The sequence below is a fragment of the Schistosoma haematobium genome, chromosome 1, assembly GCF_000699445.3.
Source record: "Schistosoma haematobium chromosome 1, whole genome shotgun sequence".
Classification (NCBI taxonomy): domain Eukaryota; kingdom Metazoa; phylum Platyhelminthes; class Trematoda; order Strigeidida; family Schistosomatidae; genus Schistosoma; species Schistosoma haematobium.
Window position 1 is genome coordinate 73189514 of NC_067196.1, and position 23296 is coordinate 73212809.

Here is a 23296-nt window from a genome sequence, read left to right on the forward strand (position 1 = left end):
TAGCTTAGGGAAAAATGAAGTTTACCCTGACATGAAAAGCCGATTAATTGAATATGAGTAAGTCAATCCACCAGTAGGATTAGTAAACAGATTATATACCATTTTCAACAACTTGGATACAGATTATGATGAACTAAATGTACGGTTCTTTCACTCAACGAAGTTGTATAAAAAGATTAGATGTTTGTGAAAAACAATAATCAAATACAGAGGTAAACCTTGTCATTTTCCAAGAACTTTTAAAATAATACCTTGATAGTTCTCTCCACATAAAATCGACTCTTATTAATGCATGTGCGTCTTGTTTTGTTGTGTCATTTTGCTAAATGGCAGCGTTTTAGAGGTATCGGATTTTGATATATCGGTGGGTGGTTGTGGTCTGGTTTTGAAAGTAATAACGTAAGCGGGCTAGTTTTAGTCCTTACATAAGTTCTATGTCGATAAGGTTGTTATTAAATTCCAGAAATATGTACGATAAGGGATATTTACTTCAGAGTTGTTTCTTCAAATTTCACTCAAATCTCTGGCAAAAGATATATCTCAGTTTCTTTGTTGGCTTTGTGTCATGATTCTAATTTATAGTCTTTGCAGCGTTTTTAAACTGGTCACATTTTTTGTTGCTATTTTCTGTATTTTGTATCTGTCAATGGTTTTCAATTTCTATCCAGCACCCCATCAATCAGTAATGGGACCTTTGAGATAATAAAAAGGGAAAGTCTATTTTCCACTTGGGAAGTAAATTTTGTCGATATATCCCCTTTTCACCCCCAGGTGGTAAACAATTTGAGTAGCGTCTCTGGATAGTGGAAATTTGTTGACAAACTGGCGAAATACGTCTCGCGCTTAAGAACTCTGTCTTGTAGGATTAAGGAAACATGACAATTCATTGTGTTAACTTACCGTTGATATTACTTAGTGAGTAATATCGGGACACCAACCGAGTGGTGTGCTGTCAATGGTTTATCTTCAATCATTAGAATAGGGCTTCAGTTCGTTGGATCACACGTCCCCCGTGATTTTTTCCTTAAAGTCTTTTTGAAGACTGGCAAGATGGGTATTTATTTTTGTTTCTGTTTAAATGTTTGTGCGGATCTGTGTGGCAAGGCGCAACACCCGAATCAAGTAGTTAAAATTTCACGACCACTACAAATCTTACTAATTTCCTGTCACACTATTGTAGTACACGGTCTTGGGCTAACTTACACTTATATCAGGCTCTACGTTGATTATGACTAACGAGACCTTTAGTAAGTATCCAGATGTGTCGTTTCTTGGTTTTGGCGGTTGTATTCGCTTCCCAAATATAGTATTGAGCTAAAGTACACGGCGACATTCGTCGAGGTGATAAATATTAAAACGTCAGATGTCTCATAATAACCGATGAAGTGGTCGTTCATTCTCAATCCAGGAGATTAGATTGATAGGCAGATCACTCTAAGGAATAGTTCAACTGGCTCACAGTTACCCACTATTCCCGAACAATCTAAGCTAAAAGTTGACCTGTCCCCCATATCTCTGTGAAGTCAAAAAGGCTATAGGCAATCTTAACAATGAGAGAACAGCGGAACCTGATTAATTAAGCTCGAAAACACTCGAGGGTTGTGGTCCGGTCTTATAAGCTAAGTTCACTGGTACTGGCTAGAGTTCGACAGATGAACGTAATTCTATTTTTCTGGTTTCGACCGCTAATCGCCTGTTCATGAGAAATGATGCATATCCTCTAGTGATAACCACAAAATAATCAGTTTGACTAATTGTTCGAAAAATTTGCCTCGATAATCATCCGACGTCTAACCGGGGTTCGCAAAAAGCAGACCTCGGTAAACAAGGCTGGCTGGTTTTGAACCTGGTTGTGGCTATGAAACATGGTCTACAAAAGTAGAACACATGCCTAGGCTCAAGGTTTTCGTACATAAGTGTCTTCGAAGCATTTCTCACGTTACGTGTACTAACCGAGTGAGCAATGCTGGGATGAGTCCTAGAGTACTAGGTAAAGATGGTGGGCTGATTGAAGTAGCGAATCTTCGACTAATTGGAATATGTAGTACGTGTGTCCAACCACCGCCTTTCTCGAAGAGCATTGTTGTTTAGTGTAGGAGTGTGGTAGAAGGCTAGTGGTGGCCTAACGAAGACGAGACGTCAGTCCATTAGGTCACCGGCCGTTGAACTGAGCCTTGTTTAGGTAGGGGTAAACCTTCTGGTTGGGGTCCGTGTAATAGCTTTAATCAGCGATTAGAGACTCGTGACACGGCTAAAAACTATTCACAACGATTCAGATTCACCCATTCTTGAGTTCCATTATTCCCTCATAAATATCTTTCTTTGTGCCTTTTCAAACCATATTCCCGATGTTTAGCGTTTCTCACTCATTCAGTCTAGTCAGTAACAACGTAGAACTTCGTACGTACGTACATCAGTTCGAGTTGCCACACCACATTACCACAGAGATACAATTGTCGATTCAAATCCCGGAGTGGTAGAGGTAGTAAGAGTATAAGCAGTAATCGGGAAGATTAGGGTTTGGAGATGTTATTTAAAGAGTATAATCCAGTGAAATAAATTTGGGAAGAGAAAAAAAAGACAAGGAGGGATAAGGAGACCGAACTTTGGGAGAACACAAAGAGTAGATGCACCTGCGCCATTGCAAACGATTTTGAGCCATGTCATTCAGGGTCTCTAACCAGTTGTGTTCGAGTAGAGAGCCTTTATAAGGTTAATGTACTTCTCTGGTACTCCTTTCAGTGACAAACGCTGCCATAGAACTTCACGTTCAAGAGTCGAATGCCGCATTAAGGTCGAGAAATACTACGATTGTGGGGCGTCTGAATGTGTGTCTGTGTTCTAGAACCTGACGTAGTGTGAATATCTGATCTATACAACCACGTCCAGGTCGAAAACCGGCCTGGTTTTCTCTAATCTGCTCTTCACGAGCTTTGATTAGGCGTCGAAGTATTATTGAAGCTAATATTTTAGATACTATATTAGTCAAACTGATTCCTCTGTGATTGTCACAAGAGAACTTTTGTCCTTTCTTATAGACTGGCACAATCAGTGACTCAGACCAGTCAGATAGGATTACGTCCGAATTCCAAATTCTACCTAAGACCTCGGTTAATCTCATTGCTAATACTGGACCACCATCCTTAAAAAATCTCAGGAGTAAACCTGTCAGGGCCTGCTGCTCTCCCTCGTTTCAGATTTCCTATGGCTTTTTCAACTTTGTAAAGAGTCGAAGGACCTGAATTAACTTGCCATTCAGGTTGACTGGAGATCGTGGGAAACCGAAGTGTAGCTGAAGGCCAGTTGAACTGACCCCTAGTGTTCTGCCCATCGATCCAATCTCCTGGATTGAGAATGTATAATATGTCCATCTTTCTCTGAGATTGTTTTTCACTATCATTGCTACTACGTTATTCCTATATCTTCTAAAATTCGTCTTATTTATTTCATTTTGTGCTAATGGGTTGTGACAAAAGCACTTAAATATCAGGCTCGACGATGATGACGTATATATATCAGTCGTCTGATTTGGTAATCGTGTACCACGTAATGCACGGTAGTATTTTCTGAGTCTATTCCCAAGTCTAAGTATGTTTAAATTCATTATATGCAATGAATTATTAACCACATAAATCATACGTCTAAGCCCATTTTATTCCTGTGTAAGCGGCTTGTATCGCCTAGCGTGTAAACCAACCTAACATAGACGTATATTGATTGTAGTAAGTCTCATGGTTTATTATTTATTTTCCAGACAGGTCAATTTAGCAAGAGATCCCAGTCTGATAACCTTTTTAACCCGCCCATAAGTTTAGGTGGTTTGCATCTGACACCGTGAAGTATTTCATTCAGAAATTGGTAAGTAAAGGTTCTTAGAATGTGAATTTTAAAAACTAGGAACACTAAATAGGCATGTGTTTCAGTAGTCTGACCTATGACCTATCAGTTAAATGTAAAAGTTTCCCATAGGGACAATAAACCAAAATGACTTTCGCCACTGTGATTTCGAAAATATGTCTTGATTGAGATAAAGTTGATATTGTAAAGATTTTCACTGTATGATGTGGTTATCAATTGGTGATCTTGGTGCTTGGTCATCTAAGTCATTATTGGCCCAAATCATGACCAAGGCATTCATGTAGTTTATCGTTAATAGCAAGTGTAGGTTACAACAAGCTATTTGAGTGTATTTATTCAGTCTTCTTCAACATAAGCTTGTAGGTCCTTGGAAGAACTATGGCCACCTTTATGAAACATCCAAACTACTTACGGTTAATTGTATGTCGAGTTAAACTGTCGCTCCACATCAGACTAAAGTGGGCGAAACAAGATTTTAACTTGCGAACCAATGGTTGAAAGTTAACTGCTTTAACGATTAAACTCTGCTTTATGACACCGAATTCCTCAATACACAAACATTTTTGGTTGAAAACTGACAACCTACGAAGGTCGTCCATTTTCACAGGTTATATTTCTCAGGTGTATAGCAAAATGATACATACTACTCTCCGTTTGATGGACAGTCAGACTTATCTGTGTCAAATATGGTGCTAATTAATAAAAGACAAGCGAGATTTTCGTATGTGCCAAGATTTTGTCAGTAATTGAAGCACCAGGGATGATTAGACCTTCAAGATGATTATTTCACTCACAACGGTCAAACTGGGCATTGATACTGACCAATTTTAAAGTTTTTGTATATAGGAAGACTCCAAGGGTTATTACTTTGTTACTCAAGGCATTTAGTTGACTGCGTTCTTAGTATTGAACAGGGCTGCTGTCTCCATATACTAGGTCGATAAGAGAACCACCTGGTGAGAGATCATCGTACAATCTATTATGGTCGCAGTTAATTCTCATCTTAGTACATAGACAACATAAATTATGTCTACAATAATTTAGTTCTGAACGTTAAGGTATTTTTAATGGTAAAGTTATCCGTGTGAATTTACGCTTATTTGTGGTAAGTACAATGTTCCTTCATTCCGGTTGAGATCAAGATTAGTTTTGTCTAACATCTGATCATATTGTTTCTTCAAATTAATGGCTATGCTCTGCTCTTAAAACCTCGCAACCCATCGAAAAGTTCGTGTCCAAGTAAGCAACATAATGGTCCGTTCCACGTAATCATCAGGTTTAATGTAGACAAAATGTAACTGTTATATCCGAGTGAAGATTAATTTACGGGTAACTTCCGAGGACTATTAATGGACTAATATTCTTATTGTATAACTATTCAATAATTATTCTGTTAAGTCTAATGGTGTCTTTGGACTTTAAATGGACATTTCCTATTGGTCAATATTTATTTCACTTGTCAAATATTGTACAAATGTTGTTTTCTATTTTATGGTACGATGTGGTCTGCTTGATTGGTATATAAACAGAGTATGTTTGAAATACATGATTCGATTCATATTGCGGAAGCTGGTATTGTGTTTTGGACTCAAGTAGACGGGCTAGAAGGACCTAGGACCAATAAGGCGCTAGACTGCTCACACCGGTTGAACGTTATTGGTTGGCCTAGTGTGAAGATTCGTATAAGTCGTATTCGGATTGGTGGATAATTCGTGTGATAGAAAAGCCAGACACCGAAGGCCATAACAGTACCAGAAATTTATCCCAGTATATCATAGCCCTTTCCTCAAATGTTAACTAATCCATCTCTTAGCACTAAATTTTCAAACAGAGTTTAAAGTATGTTTACTAGCTAACATAATTTTCATTGTTAATTTATTTTAATGTTTTGACTCGTTCTAGATATGGGATCTTCTGAAGCCAGCACACGTCGTCGAGTAAAGTTGTACATGTTGAATGATGAACGACAATGGGATGATAAGGGCACTGGTCACGTGTCAGCATTGTATACTGAGCAGGAGAACATGGCCCTAGTAGTAATTTCAGAGACAGATGGGTCTTATCTTCTTGAGTCAAAAATACAGCCAGATACAGCGTATCAAAAGCAGCAAGAAACACTAATTGTCTGGTCAGAAGGTGAAAATATGGATTTAGCTCTATCTTTCCAAGAAAAGGTTGGTTGTGATGATGTATGGGAAAAAATTTGTGCTGTACAGGGAAAGGATCCATCGGTAGAGATTACTCAAGAGGTTGTTGACGAGTCAGATGATGTTGATGACACAGATGGGTATACACCGACAATGATGCAAAGTATTCAACCTCTTAGTCTTCCACCTTGTGAACTGAGCCGTCTTGAAGAAGTTGTTGAGCTAGTTAGTCAAGCTGTCGCATCACCTCCGAAACGCGAGCGATTGGTGGCCTTTTTAGAGTCAACTAATTATCTCCATCAGTTAGTCGATGTCTTTCACAAGGCAGAAGATCTGGAAGATATGGAATCGTTGCATCATCTTTACGAAATAATGCGACAACTTATATTGGTAAACAAACATAGCCTTTATGAAAGTTTATTCGCTGATGATATGCTGTTGGATGTGATTGGTATTTTGGAATACAATCCTTCTGGGCGCACTAAACATCGTGATTTTCTCAGAAATAAGGCTACTTTCAAAGAAGTTTTGCCTTTGCATAATACAGATTTAGTGACAAAAATACATCAAACATATCGCGTTCAGTACATACAAGACTGCTGTCTCCCACCTCCTTGTTTATTCGACGAACACACTCTTTCCCAACTTAAAGCATTTGTTTCTATAAACAAGATGGAGATTATTCGGGCTCTTCAAGAAGATGAAGAGTTTATGTGCCGACTTTTTACACGTTTGAAAGCGGCGGATACAGACCTAACTCATCGCAGAGACCTATCGCTCTTTGTAAAGGAATTTTGTAATATTTCCATCCAAACAGATCAGAAAGAAAGTTTTCTCAGTTGTTTACTTCAACATGGAGCACTAAGAACAGCTGAAGTACTCCTCGCAATTGATGATCGAGATATAAAGTCAGCGGCTCTCGAGATTCTCCAGGCATTTATTGAGCACCAGCCCTCTGTTGTGCGTGAATATGTCTTCAGAGAAACTGCTCCGTTCCGAAAAGACGATGAATTACTCATTAATCTTATGATAAGTCAATTACTCACTGATCCAGATCCAGGTAGGTTTGTCTATAGATTAATATTCAAGACACTTTTTGTAGAACTTAGTGATGCTTTCCTTTTGGGTTACATGTTGCGCATTCTTATCGATCCAGACAATATGAACAATTCCGGTGTCGTAAGTCACTTTTTACCATGTATATTTATGCATGTATTTGATTGTCATCAAATTACTGTCTAGATTAGAATTCCCAGTAGTCTAACCTATAAGATCTCATCTACTTTGGTTATCATTATTTTTCTTAGGTTCCATTAACCTATGGGTCCTACTTGGGATACTCTTATTCTGTTTACCACTGGTCCTTAATCACTAAATTATTCCCTCATCTTAGTCGTTCATTTCGTTTATACTGTATTTTGATTGAGTGGTTACATCAGTAATTAAGTCATATAGTCGTATCTCATTAGGGTACATTGATTCAACAACACGAATCAGTATGTCACACCTCAATCAAGCAAGGTACACCACTGGTCGAGTTTAAGCTAGAAGTTAAATAAAATAAATATACTTTACTAGAAGCTTACTGCATCAGTATGAATAGTATTTTTGCCTGTTATTTCGCTTTTAACAAAGTTGTGTTTCTGACTCCTAGCCAATACCTTATTGTTCTGTTACATGCTGATACACAACTGAAAAAGTTGTCGACAGACTCATAGCTAGCAGATTGTAAGTTTTCTTACATTACGTAGTTTATGTCTTACAGGAAGTATCTTTGCAGGATAGCTTGATTTATAGTAAGTTATATAGTATAAGCATTGTGTGAAAAACACCTAAATTTCTTGTTTTTTTCCCACCTCGTTTTCATCTGACTTATAAAAGTGCTGTTCCTCGCAGACACATGGTACCCTAGTTTGCCATCTATATTAACTAGGGGTGATTTATTTATTTGAACACAAATATTGGTACGAGAGGGCACCAAATATATATGCGCCACACAAAACAATGAGAATTTGGAGAGAAGGAAAAGGTAAGGAGCGTAAAACAAAAGAGAACGATAACGAACAGATTAGTGTAAGGTAGTGTAATAATAATAATAATGGGGGAAACGAAAAGGTACAACCAGAAGAAATTTTTCAATTAAAGAAGACACAACCACTTTGTATGAAGAAAGTAAAAGAAGGTTACAGCAGGATCGCCATTGGCTCCTATTCTGAGCCATATCTGATAACGTCTCTAGCCACTGTGTAGCACCATCTCTCGGACCCCAGCCAGGGAGTCGTGAAGAACCAACACAGGCCAGTCCTTTGCAGCTTTCTTTCATACCACGACAACGTGTCATACACTGACCACCTCTCCGCTTTTTCTAACCTATCCCAGAGTCGGCAAATAATGCACGACGTGGAATTCTCTGGGACGACATTCGTAGAACATGTCCAAGCCATCGAAGTCAATGTTTCAAGATGGTGACACCAATTGAATTATTGTCTCTGCACCCGAACACACGATGCCGAACCTCTGCATTATTGACATGGTTTTGCCACTGAATGTCAGCAATCCTTCGAAGACAACGATGATCGAACACAGAGAGTCGTCTAACATCCTCAACTCGGAGAGGCCAGGTTTCACAAGCATAGAGCAAAACCGCTCTCACCGACGCGTTGTAGATCCGATCTTTTACAGCCAGACTAACATCACGAAGGCGCCAAAGGTGGCCCAGATTGGCATAAACCGCTCTGGCTTTCACTATACGTGCATTGATCTCATCACTCACACCCCCACCAGCACTTATCCAGCTAGCCAGATACATGGACTTCTCAACTACGTCTATCTGCTCACCATCCAGGGTGAGTACAGGATTAGGATCCTGCCAGTCTTGTAGAAGTACTTTGCACTTCGAAGGTGCAAAGCTCATACCGTACCTACGGACACTGATTGCCAACTGATTAAGTGCGGATTGCATGTCTTGGGCATTATCGCACAGTAAGACAATATCATATGCATACTCAAGGTCGAGAAGTCTTTCTCCAGGCAACAGATCCACACCACCACTACTTTCATCCATCAGAGCTGTTTCCAGAATGTCATCGATGGCAAAGTTGAAGAGGAATGGTGAGATTGGGGCAACAATGCCTAACCCCACTGCTCGAATGGAACAATGGAGAGAGGTGGTTGTATGCCCTCACTCTGCCTGAGGTGTTTGTGTATAGGGCCTTTAAGACGTTAATAAACTTCTCAGACACACCCTTCTTCGATAGATAATCCCAGAGAACAGTCCTATCCAACGAATCGGAGGCAGCCCTGATGTCAAGAAACACCACGATTGTTGGCTTTTGATAAGTATGGCGGTGTTCTAAGATTTGGCGGAGGGTGAAGATATGATCAATACATCCTCGACCGGAACGAAACCCAGCCTGCTCCTCGCGAGTCAATCTTTCTCGGGTTTTGAACAACCCACGAAGTATGATGGAAGCCAATAACTTGGACGCAATCGGAAGTAGACTTATCCCTCGATATTTGTTACAGGAACGACGTGAACCCTTTTTAAAGATAGGGACAACTATCGACTCATTCCATGACGTTGGTACACTCTCTAGTTCCCGAACCTTTGTAAACAACGTCGTCAATTCCTTAGTCAGAAAGTCACCACGATCTTTAAAAAGAGCCGGAGGTAAGTCATCTGGGCCAGGTGATTTGTAACGCTTCAAGAGTTGGAGTTCCTTGCGGACTTCCTCCTCGTTTGGTGGATCAGTCGTCACCGGCCATGGAGGGCAGGACAGTCTGACCGATGTTGAACACTACCAACGAACTGTCATCTGATTTCGTAACCTCAAGTGCTGTCCGTCACGTATGCCCACTATCTCTATTTCTGTTTATTTTATCATAGATATACTGATGGAAACAGCGTTCTCGTCGACTGAATTTTCGGGCATTGACCTCCTGGAAGGAGGTCCACTTATCGACTTAGAATACGCAGATGATATAGTCCTGTTTAGTGAAGACACTGATAAAATGCAGAGTGTTTTGGTAGCACTGGACAACAATGCCAGAATGTTCGGAATGAGTTTCTCCCTCTCCAAATGCAAGTTGTTGCTTCAGGACTGGTCTGTGTCAACACCTGAAATAAGGATAGGGAGTGAAGTAGTCGAACGCGTCGACAACTTCGCTCATCTTGGAAGTCTGGTCAACCCTAATGGGTTGGTGTCTGACGAAATCTCTGGACGGATTCGAAAAGCTCGTTTGGCTTTTGCCAACTTACGTCACCGATGGCAAAGGCGAGGTATCCGTTTGTCAATTAAGGGACGAGTGTACTGTGCAGCAACCCGTTCTGTTCTACTTTACGTCTGCGAAGCGCAGTCAATAAAAGTAGAAAATGTTCGTGATTTACTAGTATTTGGTCACAGATACCTTAGAAATATTGCCAGCATTTGCTGGGATCACCGGGTAAGTAATAGTGAAGTTAGACACAGGGTATTAGGGAACGATGGTAAATCAGTTGATGAAGTTGTGAATCTTCATCGACTGAGATGGTTGAGCCACGTGTTACGTATGCCTGAACACCGATTACCACGACGCGCAATGCTGACTAGTGTTGTCAGTCAGTCAGTCCAGTCAGTAACAACGTAGAACTTCGTACGTACGTACATCAGTTCGAGTTGCCACACCACATTACCACAGAGATACAATTGTCGATTCAAATCCCGGAGTGGTAGAGGTAGTAAGAGTATAAGCAGTAATCGGGAAGATTAGGGTTTGGAGATGTTATTTAAAGAGTATAATCCAGTGAAATAAATTTGGGAAGAGAAAAAAAAGACAAGGAGGGATAAGGAGACCGAACTTTGGGAGAACACAAAGAGTAGATGCACCTGCGCCATTGCAAACGATTTTGAGCCATGTCATTCAGGGTCTCTAACCATCGGTTGCTATCATCTCGTGGTCCTCAACCAGGTAGTCTACACCTACCAACATGACTCAGTCCACTTGTCAGTGACTTCATGGATTTGTGCCATGTTTTGGTCTGGCCGCCCCTAGCTCTCTTCCAACCTACTCCTATACCATTGAACATCGCACGTCGAGGTAGTCGGTCGTTGGGCATACGTAACACGTGTCCCAGCCATCTCAACTGATCAAGTTTCACTACTTCATCAATTGATTTGCCATCCTTACCTAGTACCCGTTTCCTAACAACTGTGTTACATACTCGATGGTCCCATGATATACGAGCAATGTTTCGAAGACACCTATGGTCGAATACTAGTAACCTACGAATATCCTCTACTCTTACCGGCCATGTTTCACTGCCATAAAGTAGGACGGGACGAACTGCTGCGCAGTAAACACGTCCTTTGGTTGATAGACGGATATCTCGCCTACGCCATAAATGACGCAAGTTGGTAAAAGCTAGTCGAGCCTTCTGTATCCGTGCTGAGATTTCGTCACACACCAGACCACAAGGGCTGATGAGACTTTCAAGATAAGTGAAGCGGTCGACACACTCAACTACTTCGCTCCCTATCACTAGTTCGGGTGTCGATGTAACCCAATCCTGAAGCAACATTTTGCATTTCGAGGGAGAGAATCGCATCCCGAACATGCTTGCATTGTTGCTTAGAGTGGTCAGAAGACTCTGCATTTTGTCAGCGTCTTCACCAAATAAAACTATGTCATCAGCATATTCTAAGTCAACAAGTGAACCTCCCGGTGGAAGTTCAACCCCTGGAAATCTAGACGAGGAAAGTGTTATCTCTAAAAGTACGTCGACCACAAAGTCGAACAAGAATGGAGAGAGTGGACAACCCTGACGAACACCACTTGATGTAATCAATTCTGATGACAGTTCGCTATAAGCTCTCACTCGACCAGTTGTGTTCGAGTAGAGAGCCTTTATAAGGTTAATGTACTTCTCTGGTACTCCTTTCAGTGACAAACGCTGCCATAGAACTTCACGTTCAAGAGTCGAATGCCGCATTAAGGTCGAGAAATACTACGATTGTGGGGCGTCTGAATGTGTGTCTGTGTTCTAGAACCTGACGTAGTGTGAATATCTGATCTATACAACCACGTCCAGGTCGAAAACCGGCCTGGTTTTCTCTAATCTGCTCTTCACGAGCTTTGATTAGGCGTCGAAGTATTATTGAAGCTAATATTTTAGATACTATATTAGTCAAACTGATTCCTCTGTGATTGTCACAAGAGAACTTTTGTCCTTTCTTATAGACTGGCACAATCAGTGACTCAGACCAGTCAGATAGGATTACGTCCGAATTCCAAATTCTACCTAAGACCTCGGTTAATCTCATTGCTAATACTGGACCACCATCCTTAAAAAATCTCAGGAGTAAACCTGTCAGGGCCTGCTGCTCTCCCTCGTTTCAGATTTCCTATGGCTTTTTCAACTTTGTAAAGAGTCGGAGGACCTGAATTAACTTGCCATTCAGGTTGACTAGAGATCGTGGGAAACCGAAGTGTGGCTGAAGGCCAGTTGAACTGATCCCTAAAGTGTTCTGCCCATCGATCCAATCTCCTGGATTGAGATTGTATAATATGTCCATCTTTCTCTGAGATTGTTTCGCTAACGGTCGGTTTCCTAATTCCGGTTTCCTTAACGAGTCTGAACAATTGTCTGCTATTACCTATTGCCGCTGCCTTTTCCATCTCTCTTGCTTTCGCTACCCACCACTGTTCGCGATCATTGCGTAGACTTATTGTCAGCTTGCGCTTAAGTTGACTCCGCTCTTCATTATGTTCAGAGCCAGGTGGAATGAGTTTCCGAGCATCTATCAGTGCGATAGATGCTGCTGAGATCCGGTGGTGCTCCCTAACCTTACCGGTTACCGTACTAGCAGATATCACTGCTGTTTCCACAGCTTTTCGGATATCATTCCATGCTGCATCGGGGTGGGCATCACATACATGGCTGCCTAACTGCTTTCCTAGTTTTTCCTGAAATATACTCTTAGCTTGACTATCATTAAGTAGGGCCCTAAGAGGTTTACTTGCAGCGTCTTTCCTACGTCCAGTAAGACGCAGGCAAATACGTGCTCTCAGTAGAGCATGATCTGAATATAAGCATGTGCTCCAGAATGAGCGACAGTCTTCTATCGAGCCCCTCCATCGGTGGCTGATAGCGATGTGATTTATTTGGGTCCAACGTTGGGACGAATTAGGGGTTCTCCATGGTAAAAAATGTTTTTCCTTATGCTTAAAGTTAGTATTTGCAAGAAACAGGCGGTTATCTGAGCATAGCTGCAACAGACGGTCGCCATTATCTGTTCTTTGAGCCACGACACCATAAGACCCACCTAGGCGTCTTTCCCTATCGCTTAGTTTACCTACTTGAGCATTAAAGTCACCGGCCATTATTATTAAACCCGAGCGCCTAGCTTTTCGGAGAAGGTCGGAAAGCTTTCTGTAAAACTCATCTTTGACATCATCTGAGCTGCAGTCAGTGGGAGAATAGGCAGAGACGACGAAGAGGCAACGACGAGTGTCCCTATCTTTTCGGATTCTTACTGTTCCGTTTAGTCGGACAGCGCACAAACGGCTGTCTACTGGGATCCACTCTAAGAGAGCTAGTTCTGCCCTAGGAGTCAATGCTATACCTACGCCGGCGAGGCCACTGGAAGCAGAATCAGGGCTTCCAGATACACGAAGCGTAAATCGAGTCGGTTCTTTATTTTGGCATGGTGAGGTCAAATGAATGACGCTACTCGGATCCTGTATGCGCGTTTCGGAGACGCAGCACACATCGATGGAGCGAGATTCTAAAGTTCTAGATAAGGAAGCCTGCTGTCCTATTTGGCAAAGTGTTCGTACGTTAAAAGCTCCTACGTGTAGTTTAGCGCGTGGTTTCAGGAGACCAGGAATAGCGTTCCACGTACTCGAATCGTTTGCCCTAGCGGTGCGAGGTGATAAAGAGACGTGAGGAGGTTTAGTCATGGAGATAAGAGAGGTATTAGGAGGTGTAGGAAGGATTTGAATGTGACCAACTTGGTCTCATATGCTGTTACGGGTATGAGGGCGGTTATCACTTCCCGGTTGCCCACACCGAGGAAGGGTTCTTCTGGAGGTACCTGAAAAGGAAATTGGGTTAGTGTTGGTCTTAACGACCTGGGAGCGTGACCGCAGTGCCCAAGGGACAACTGCTTGAGGCCGGTCGCGCACGGCCTTTTCGTGGGAGGTTTTTGACGTGTTAGCTCCGTTCTTGAAAGGGCCTTACCGCCGGAGACGGAAATCCGTGAGGTAAGGTGAGGTGTGACATTTTTAGGGCCGACCTTTTCTAACCCCACCCCTTCTTGTGGGAAGGCAGCATCGCTGTCATGCTGGTTGTCCGAGGGAAACACCTTACTGCTGTCACACCTCTCTACAGTCAGCAGTACGACTTCGCCCACAGACCTTGAGTTGCTGCTTCTAGTCTTACCGTTCTCCAGTAGACCTGCCTGGCATGGTAGAACCTACAGGAACATATGTTCCAGCCAATATAGCTCGGTTGGGTCATCACATAGGCAAGCCCGACCACCGCGTCAAGGTAGCAGCTTCGGTCGGGCTAGTGTTGGGGGTGGTTGGAAGAAAGTTAGGGGCGGCCAAACGAAAACGTTGCATCAGTGCTTGAAGTCACTAACTTCTAGTCTGAGCCATGTTGGGAGATGCAGACTACTTGGTTAGGGTCCGTGTGACTATCGTAACCAATGGTTGGAGACTTGGTGACATGGCTCAGAATCGATCACAATGGCGTCGGTGTATATACTCTCTGTCTTCCCTTAAACTAAGAGACTAAAATCGCTTCATATCTTTCTTTCTACGAACCAATTCTTTCTTCCTGTACTATATCCTTATATGCAATCTTTCTTTTATATATTACCACCTCTGAATTAACTACTTTTATGAACCCGGTGTTTATCTTGTTGTGTTAATGAGGTCAAAGATTCCGGATTTGACACCCTAAGTAAACCACCTGCTTCGGTTTGGGCACTCGGGCAGTATCACAGCCCATACACAAATATGGTGAACTGTCGATAATTATAGAAATACTTTTCTTGCTTCGATTAACAATCAAACGATTCACATTATTATTATGATTATTATTATTATTATTATTATTATTATTATTATTATTATTATTATTTACTACGTCATTATTCACCCTCTTTTATTCCTACTCTATGTATACTTATGTTTTCGACTTATACAGCAGCTCGCCTATGGTGGAAACTCGGTTTTATCTAAACGTTCTCGAGTCACTGCCTGGTTGAAAATTGCATGCTACCAACAAATACGAAAACTGAAGCAGTTTTTCTGAAACAACGTGCACCATTCAAACTGGCTGCCTTCAACGTTCGCACATTTATGCAGGTCGGACAACGAATAGGGCTGGCTATGTCTTTGGAAAGTCTTAATATCGACGTTTGTTGTCTATCCTGGACCCGTATTCAAGACTCCGGTGAAGTACTACAAATTCGCTCTCCATCTGTCGCTTTGAAAAGCTTGTTTTACGTGCGTTTATCCGGGGACCCTGTGGCATCTTCGTATGGTCTTGCTGGCGTTGGTGTCGCACTAAGCGCTAGAGCTGAGGCAGCACTAATCGATTGGATCCCCATTAACGGTCGGTTATGTGCTGTTAGATTAGAAAGTTCCATCAAAGTGAGAAGAAATCGGCGTGAGAAACGATGTCTCTTCGTCATCTCCGCCTATGCCCCGACAGATGGCAGCCCGGATGTAATCAAGGATGAATTCTACCACTAGTTAACTGTTCTGCTCTAGAAAATGCGTTCGACAGATATTGTAGTACTAGCCGGAGACTTGAATGCTCAGGTCGGGCGTTTAGGTACAGAAGAGAGTCGTTTAGGTGACCGATGGGGACTTGTTGGTCGCAGGACAGATAACAGGGACGGGGACCGTCTACTGCAACTGTCAATCAGTCAGTCAGCTACAACGTAGGACCAGGCACATATATACATCGGTCCAAGTTGTCATAACTCATTAACACAACAAGATGGACACCGGATTCATAAAAGGATAAATAACGGGGACGGGGACCGTCTACTGCAACTGTGCATAGACCACAACCTGTTTCTGACTAGCACTAACTTTCGGCACAGTCATCGCCGAAGTTCCACCTGGAGTCCTCCCTCTGTATCTCAAGCCTGGACTCAGATTGATCACATCGCGATCAGCTACCGCTGGCATGGTTGTGTACAAGACTGCCACTCCTTTTGGAGTACCTATCTGGACTCTGACCATGCCCTGCTCTGCGCCATTCTTACCTCACTTTTCAGTGGCCAACGAAGTGACTACCACCAACGGATTGATATTAGCAAGCTGGTTGCAACTTCTGTTGCTAGTAAGTACCGAACCGAGCTAGCTTCTAGGCCAGCTACCATTTTTACCGAAAAGTATAGATGAGCATTGGTTGCAACTTCATGACGCCATGGAAATGGCAAGTAAAGCCGCCTGCGGCTCCGCGAAACGTCCCGCTTATAAGCACTGGATTTCTTCTGGTTCCTTACAATTCATTGAAGCCCGTCGGTCTACTCCGGGTGACCGTGAGTTTGACCACAAACGAAGGCTGTTACGTAATGAAATCGGGCAGAGCTTGCTTAAGGACCGAGAAGTCTGGTGGTCGGAGCGTGCTAATGAGCTGGAAGCAGAAGCTGTATCTGGTAACTACCGGAAGCTCTTCCAATTCATCTGAGCCACTTTATTTATTTATTTATTTATTTATCTTAACACATAGATATTGGTACAAGGAGGCAACAAATACATATGAGCCACACAAATCTCATTCGGTATGTGTGAGGGCTATGATACTGCCAGGTGCCCAAACCGAAGCAGGTGGTTTTCTTAGGGGACCACTCCCTGAGCCTTTGACCTAAAGGTCTGATTCACAAGCTAGTAGAGCATCGTAAGGAGATGCAGTCAGATGGTAGCCGGTGACCAACAATTGGTTCATACGCCATTTATTCCTTCAGGATACTGGAGCCCAAGTGCACCATTGGTTTGGAATCCGGTTAAAGCGCCGGACATTCGCCTTTTCGTACTCTCAATTTCGTAAACAACATCCCCGCCACGAGAAGGCAATGAGTAGGAGTTCCCCGACAGAGGCTGTATACGCGTGGCCGTGTGACAGCATTTCGAGAGGGAGGGCGGGCCCGACCCACCCTCGGCCATACCAGGGCATTTGGGGGCCATCTGAGCCACTGGCAGCAAGAAATCTGATTTGAACGAAACAATCTGTGAGGATGACGGTCAGACCGTCCTGCCCTTCATGGCCGGTGACGACTGATCCACCAAATGAGGAGGAAGTCCGCAAGGAACTCCAACTCTTGAAGCGTTACAAATCACCTGGCCCAGATGACTCACCTCCGGTGACTTTCTAACTGAGGAACTGAATGTGTTGTTCACAAAAGTCTGGGAACTAGAGAGTGTACCAACGTCATGGAATGAGTCGATAGTTGTCCCTATCTTTAAAAAGGGTTCACGTCGTTCCTGTAACAAATATCGAGGGATAAGTCTACTTCCGATTGCGTCCAAGTTATTGGCTTCCATCATACTTCGTGGGTTGTTCAAAACTCGAGAAAGATTGACTCGCGAGGAGCAGGCTGGGTTTCGTTCCGGTCGAGGATGTATTGATCATATCTTCACCCTCCGCCAAATCTTAGAACACCGCCATACTTATCAAAAGCCAACAATCGTGGTGTTTCTTGACATCAGGGCTGCCTCCGATTCGTTGGATAGGACTGTTCTCTGGGATTATCTATCGAAGAAGGGTGTGTCTGAGAAGTTTATTAACGTCTTAAAGGCCCTATACACAAACACCTCAGGCAGAGTGAGGGCATACAACCACCTCTCTCCATTGTTCCATTCGAGCAGTGGGGTTAGGCATTGTTGCCCCAATCTCACCATTCCTCTTCAACTTTGCCATCGATGACATTCTGGAAACAGCTCTGATGGATGAAAGTAGTGGTGGTGTGGATCTGTTGCCTGGAGAAAGACTTCTCGACCTTGAGTATGCATATGATATTGTCTTACTGTGCGATAATGCCCAAGACATGCAATCCGCACTTAATCAGTTGGCAATCAGTGTCCGTAGGTACGGTATGAGCTTTGCACCTTCGAAGTGCAAAGTACTTCTACAAGACTGGCAGGATCCTAATCCTGTACTCACCCTGGATGGTGAGCAGATAGACGTAGTTGAGAAGTCCATGTATCTGGCTAGCTGGATAAGTGCTGGTGGGGGTGTGAGTGATGAGATCAATGCACGTATAGTGAAAGCCAGAGCGGTTTATGCCAATCTGGGCCACCTTTGGCGCCTTCGTGATGTTAGTCTGGCTGTAAAAGATCGGATCTACAACGCGTCGGTGAGAGCGGTTTTGCTCTATGCTTGTGAAACCTGGCCTCTCCGAGTTGAGGATGTTAGACGACTCTCTGTGTTCGATCATCGTTGTCTTCGAAGGATTGCTGACATTCAGTGGCAAAACCATGTCAATAATGCAGAGGTTCGGCATCGTGTGTTCGGGTGCAGAGACAATAATTCAATTGGTGTCACCATCTTGAAACATTGACTTCGATGGCTTGGACATGTTCTACGAATGTCGTCCCAGAGAATTCCACGTCGTGCATTATTTGCCGACTCTGGGATAGGTTAGAAAAAGCGGAGAGGTGGTCAGTGTATGACACGTTGTCGTGGTATGAAAGAAAGCTGCAAAGGACTGGCCTGTGTTGGTTCTTCACGACTCCCTGGCTGGGGTCCGAGAGATGGTGCTACACAGTGGCTAGAGACGTTATCAGATATGGCTCAGAATAGGAGCCAATGGCGATCCTGCTGTAACCTTCTTTTACTTTCTTCATACAAAGTGGTTGTGTCTTCTTTAATTGAAAAATTTCTTCTGGTTGTACCTTTTCGTTTCCCCCATTATTATTATTATTACACTACCTTACACTAATCTGTTCGTTATTGTTCTCTTTTTCTTTTGCGCTCCTTAGTTTTTTTTCTATTTCTCTTCGAATTCTCATTGTTTTGTGTGGCGCATATATATTGGCGCTTTCTTGTACCAATATTCATGTGTTCAAATAAAATAAATAAAATCAAGTAAAGAACCTTCACAAGGCTTATGTACTTCTAAGAATCGCCTTTCAACGACAGACACTGTCACCGAACCTCTCGGTCCACAGAGTCAAATTTTGCTTTTAAGTCAAGAAAGATCACCATTGTCGGACGCCGATAAGTATGCCTGTGTTCTAGAACCTGACGAATGGTGAATATGTGATCGATGCAGATACAACAAGTTCTGAAGCCAGCTTGAGTCTCTCGTGTTTGCAGTTCATGAGTGTTAGTCAGGTGTCCGATAATTATCGAGGCTAGTATTTTACATACTATATTAGTTAAACTAATCCCTCTATGGTTGTCACAGGATGATTTTAATCCTTTCTTATATATTGGGACGATAAGTGATTGTGACCAGTTAGATGGGATAAAGTCTAACTCCCAGATCTCAGCTAAAATATTAGTCAACCTAATCGCTAAAATTGGACTACCATCCTTAAAGACCTCTGGAGCCAGTCCAACTGGACCAGCTGCCCTTCCTCGCTTCAGATTAACTATAGCCTTTTGAACTTCAGCAAGAGTTGGGGGACCTACTTCAATGTTCCATTCACACTGTCTGGGAATGGAGGGTAGTTGTAGAGTAGCTGAAGGCCAGTTGAACTGTTCTCTGAAATGTTCCGCCCATCGTTCTAAACGTCTGGACTGGGAGCAGATGAGAGTATCGTCTTTTTCTGATATAATCTCACTTACACTTGACTTATTAATTCCAGTTTCTTTTATTAGTCTGTAAAGCTGTCTTGTGTTCCCTATAGTCGCCGCCTTTTCCATCTCTTTCGCTTTCATTGCCCACCACTGCTCACGGTCGTTTCTTAGACTTTTAACCTAGATCTGAATTGTTGTCGCTCTTCATCATGCTCGGAACCTGATGGGACGAGTTTGCGAGAATCCATCAGTGTGATAGACCTTGAGGAAATGCATTGGTTCTTTGTAACCCTGTGGTTCAAATAACTAATAGATGTCACTGCTGTTTCCACAGCTGTTTGTATGGCTTTCCAAGCAACATCTGGGTCAGCCTCGTTTTCAGAATCACCTAATTATGACCTCAGTTGTTCCTGGAATCTATTTTCGTCTTTCTCATCACTTAATTCAATTTCAATGGGTCTTCTTGGTGTGGCTTTCCTGCGTCCAGTGAGGCGCAAGCAGATGCGTGCCCGTATTAGGGCGTGGTCGGGGTCCAAGCAGGTACTCCAGAATGAGCGACAATCTCCTACCGACCTTCTCCAACGATGACTGATGGCAATATGGTCTATTTGAGTCCATCGTTGGTTTGGTGTAGGGGGTCGCCATGTTAGACGATGTCTCTCCTTATGCTTAAAATTTGTTTGGTAAAAATAAGCGATTGTCTGAGCACAGTTGCAGCAGACGATCACCATTATCTGCTCGTTGTGTCGGAATACTGAAATATCCACCTAAATGCCTTTCTGTTTGATTTAGGCTACCTAGCTGGGTATTAAATTCACCAGCTACGAGTATTTTGTCTCAGCGTTTAGCTTTCTGAAGAAGTTCAGATAGGTTTCTGTAAAATTCATCTTTCACTTTATGTGAGCTGCAGTCGGTGGGAGCGTAGGCAGTGCTATAACTTGTGTCTGCAGATTAGAGGACAGCGTATTATCGATCGGACCAAAGACGCGTAAACACGTAAGAACGGCCTGGAGTTCTGATTGGTCCCGCTCCCCTCTCTAGCCCAGCCATTTGAATCCAGAACGCAAGTCTCAGCCTCTGAGATATGAATCATTATATTTCAAGCATACTGAGTTTATATACCAAACAAACCGACCACAACGTACCAATAAAGTATGAAACAACATTTGTACAAGAACTAGCCAGATGTGGCTGTGAATGAGGGAGGTAGTAATCAATATACTGGCTATAACTCAAGAATGGTAAAACGTATAATAATGGTTCATAGGTCAAAATAAAGCTCATAATAAGAGGGGCATGAATATGAATAGTTTAGTTACATAATAATTATACGATAAAAATATGCTCATAATATTGGTCCATAAATGGATCCCAAAAATTACGATTCATTATTCTTATCGGGATACAACAGGCAGAAACGACAAAAAGGCAACGACGTGTGTCCCTATCCTTCCTAGTTCCTACGGAGCCGTTTAGCCGAACAGCGCATAAACGACTGTTAACGGGGATCCACTCTAACAGTGCTTGTTCCGCCCTCATGCTTAGTGCTATGTCTACACCTGCCAGTCCACGAGAACTGGCCATCGGGTCACCAGATACACGGAGGGTGTATCTCGTTGGCTCTCCGTTTTGCCGAGGTGAGGTCAAGTGAATGACCACACTGGGATCCTGTATGCGTGTTTCGGAGACACAGCATACATCAATGGAAAGAAATTCTAGGGTTCTAGCCAAGGAAGCCTGCTGACCGATTTGACATAGGGTGCGTACGTTGGAGGCTCCAATGTGTAGTTTGGAGCGAGGTTTCAGTAGACCTGGGACAATGTTTTGAGCACTAGAATCGTTGGCTATGGTGACATTTGAGAAGGAAGCCGAAAGAGAAGGTTTAGCGTTGAAAGTCGATGTAGGAGGAATAACAGGAATTGAAGAGGGAGGTTCATTATGAATACAGTGGTCTTGAATGCTGTTAGAGGTATGAGGGCGGTTATCACTTCCCGGTTGCCCACACCGAGGAAGGGTTCTTCTGGAGGTACCTGAAAAGGAAATTGGATTAGAGGTGGTTTTAGTGACCTGAGAGCGTGACCGCAGTGCCCAACGGACAACTGCTTGAGGTCAACCACACGCACCCATTTTTGTTAGCTCCGTACTTGTTGAGACCTTATCACCGAAGACGGACATCCGTACATCTGTACAGTCAGCAGTATGACTTCGCCTTCGGACCTTGGGTTTGTTGCTTTTAGTCTTACCGCTCTTCAACCGACCTGTCTGACATGGTAGGACCTTGAGGAACGGTTGTTCCAGCCAGTATAGCTCGATTGGTTCATCGCGATAGGCAAGCCCGACCACCACGTCAAGGTAGCAACAACAGTCGGGCGGCGAACGGAACGAAGGGTCAGCAACACAACGATAAGACAAGCTAAGTTATTCCAATGCATCGTAGCCCTAATGACTAGAGGGAGAAGTATATTTCACAAGCAGCCTGAATCACGAACAAATCAAGCACACAACTTAAGTCTATATATACAGTATAAAAAGGTCTTCGAGAAACGCTGCAAAAAGTGTCTTAAAAGAGGAATCGAATCAGTGAATTTTAAGATCCTTCCAAATAGGAAATACAATCGGAAGGTTGAAGTAATCGCCTTTGATGCGAAAACAAGAAATTCAAATTTCCGAAATAAAATTACAAAAATAAGACGTTTACTAAGCGATTTATGGGGATCTAGCGTCCCCAACAGGCGCCGCCGTAAGGTCAAAAGACACAACAACAGTCGGACATCGAAAATTGTGTCTGTGTTTCATAATCTACCAAAGAGTGAATATTTGGTCTGATACCAACCTGGTTTTTTAAGCTCTAGTTGGATTGTCATAAGAGGAATTAAGTCCTTACTTAGAGATTGGGAGGATCAGCGATTGAAAACTAGTCTGATGTTATTATGTTCAGTTCCAAGATTTTTTGCTAAAATCTCATCTGATCTAACTTTCAACACTTCTTTTTGTTAAACTGCAAGGAATCTAATATCCGTTTCAATTATATCTTAATCCTGAGAGTTAACACACTTGTTGGAAATTAGCACAGCTTCGTTCAATTAAAGTATTAAATTGTCTACTCTCAGTTGTGTATAAAATTATCATTTATTGAGATTTATTTGTAAAATAGTGATGTTTCTGTGTTTATTTTGTTATTTTTTCTATTACAGCGTAGCGAAAAAACAGATTTTCTCAGTTTTTTCTATAAACGATGCATCAATACACTTGTTCGTCCATTATTTGATAATACTTCAAAAGATACACTGGAGAAGGGTAATGGGAAATATTTCCGTTTATCATACGCTTTTTTTCTATTGTAGATGATTATCACACTGCATTAGTTTTGAACCATATAATTGAATTGCTCACGTTCTGTATTGAAACTCATACATACCACATGAAGAATTACTGCTTTAATCGTGATCTACTAAAACGTGTTCTCGTTTTATTGCTATCATCTCATAAATTCCTTGTGTTAGGTAGGTTAACTCATACTCAGCATTAATCTGCTGTCTATTTTTAG

General features: G+C 42.5%; 1 protein-coding gene across 2 annotated transcripts in view; it reads left to right on the forward strand.

Annotated features, from left to right (window-relative positions):
- The first annotated feature begins 256 nt into the window (after positions 1-256).
- The window catches only part of SMEK1_1 (Serine/threonine-protein phosphatase 4 regulatory subunit 3), a 42542-nt gene continuing 19502 nt past the window's right edge, over positions 257-23296 (forward strand). Inside the window, exons 1-4 of one of the 2 annotated variants that reach the window (XM_051209640.1) lie at positions 257-7065; positions 7095-7184; positions 22944-23046; positions 23094-23252. In XM_051209640.1, the coding sequence (XP_051075096.1) occupies positions 5763-7065; positions 7095-7114 (1323 nt within the window). In that variant the 5' untranslated portion in view covers positions 257-5762 and the 3' untranslated portion in view covers positions 7115-7184; positions 22944-23046; positions 23094-23252. The remainder of the gene's footprint in view (positions 7066-7094; positions 7185-22943; positions 23047-23093; positions 23253-23296) is intronic. The other variant, XM_051209641.1, reaches the window with a different exon arrangement.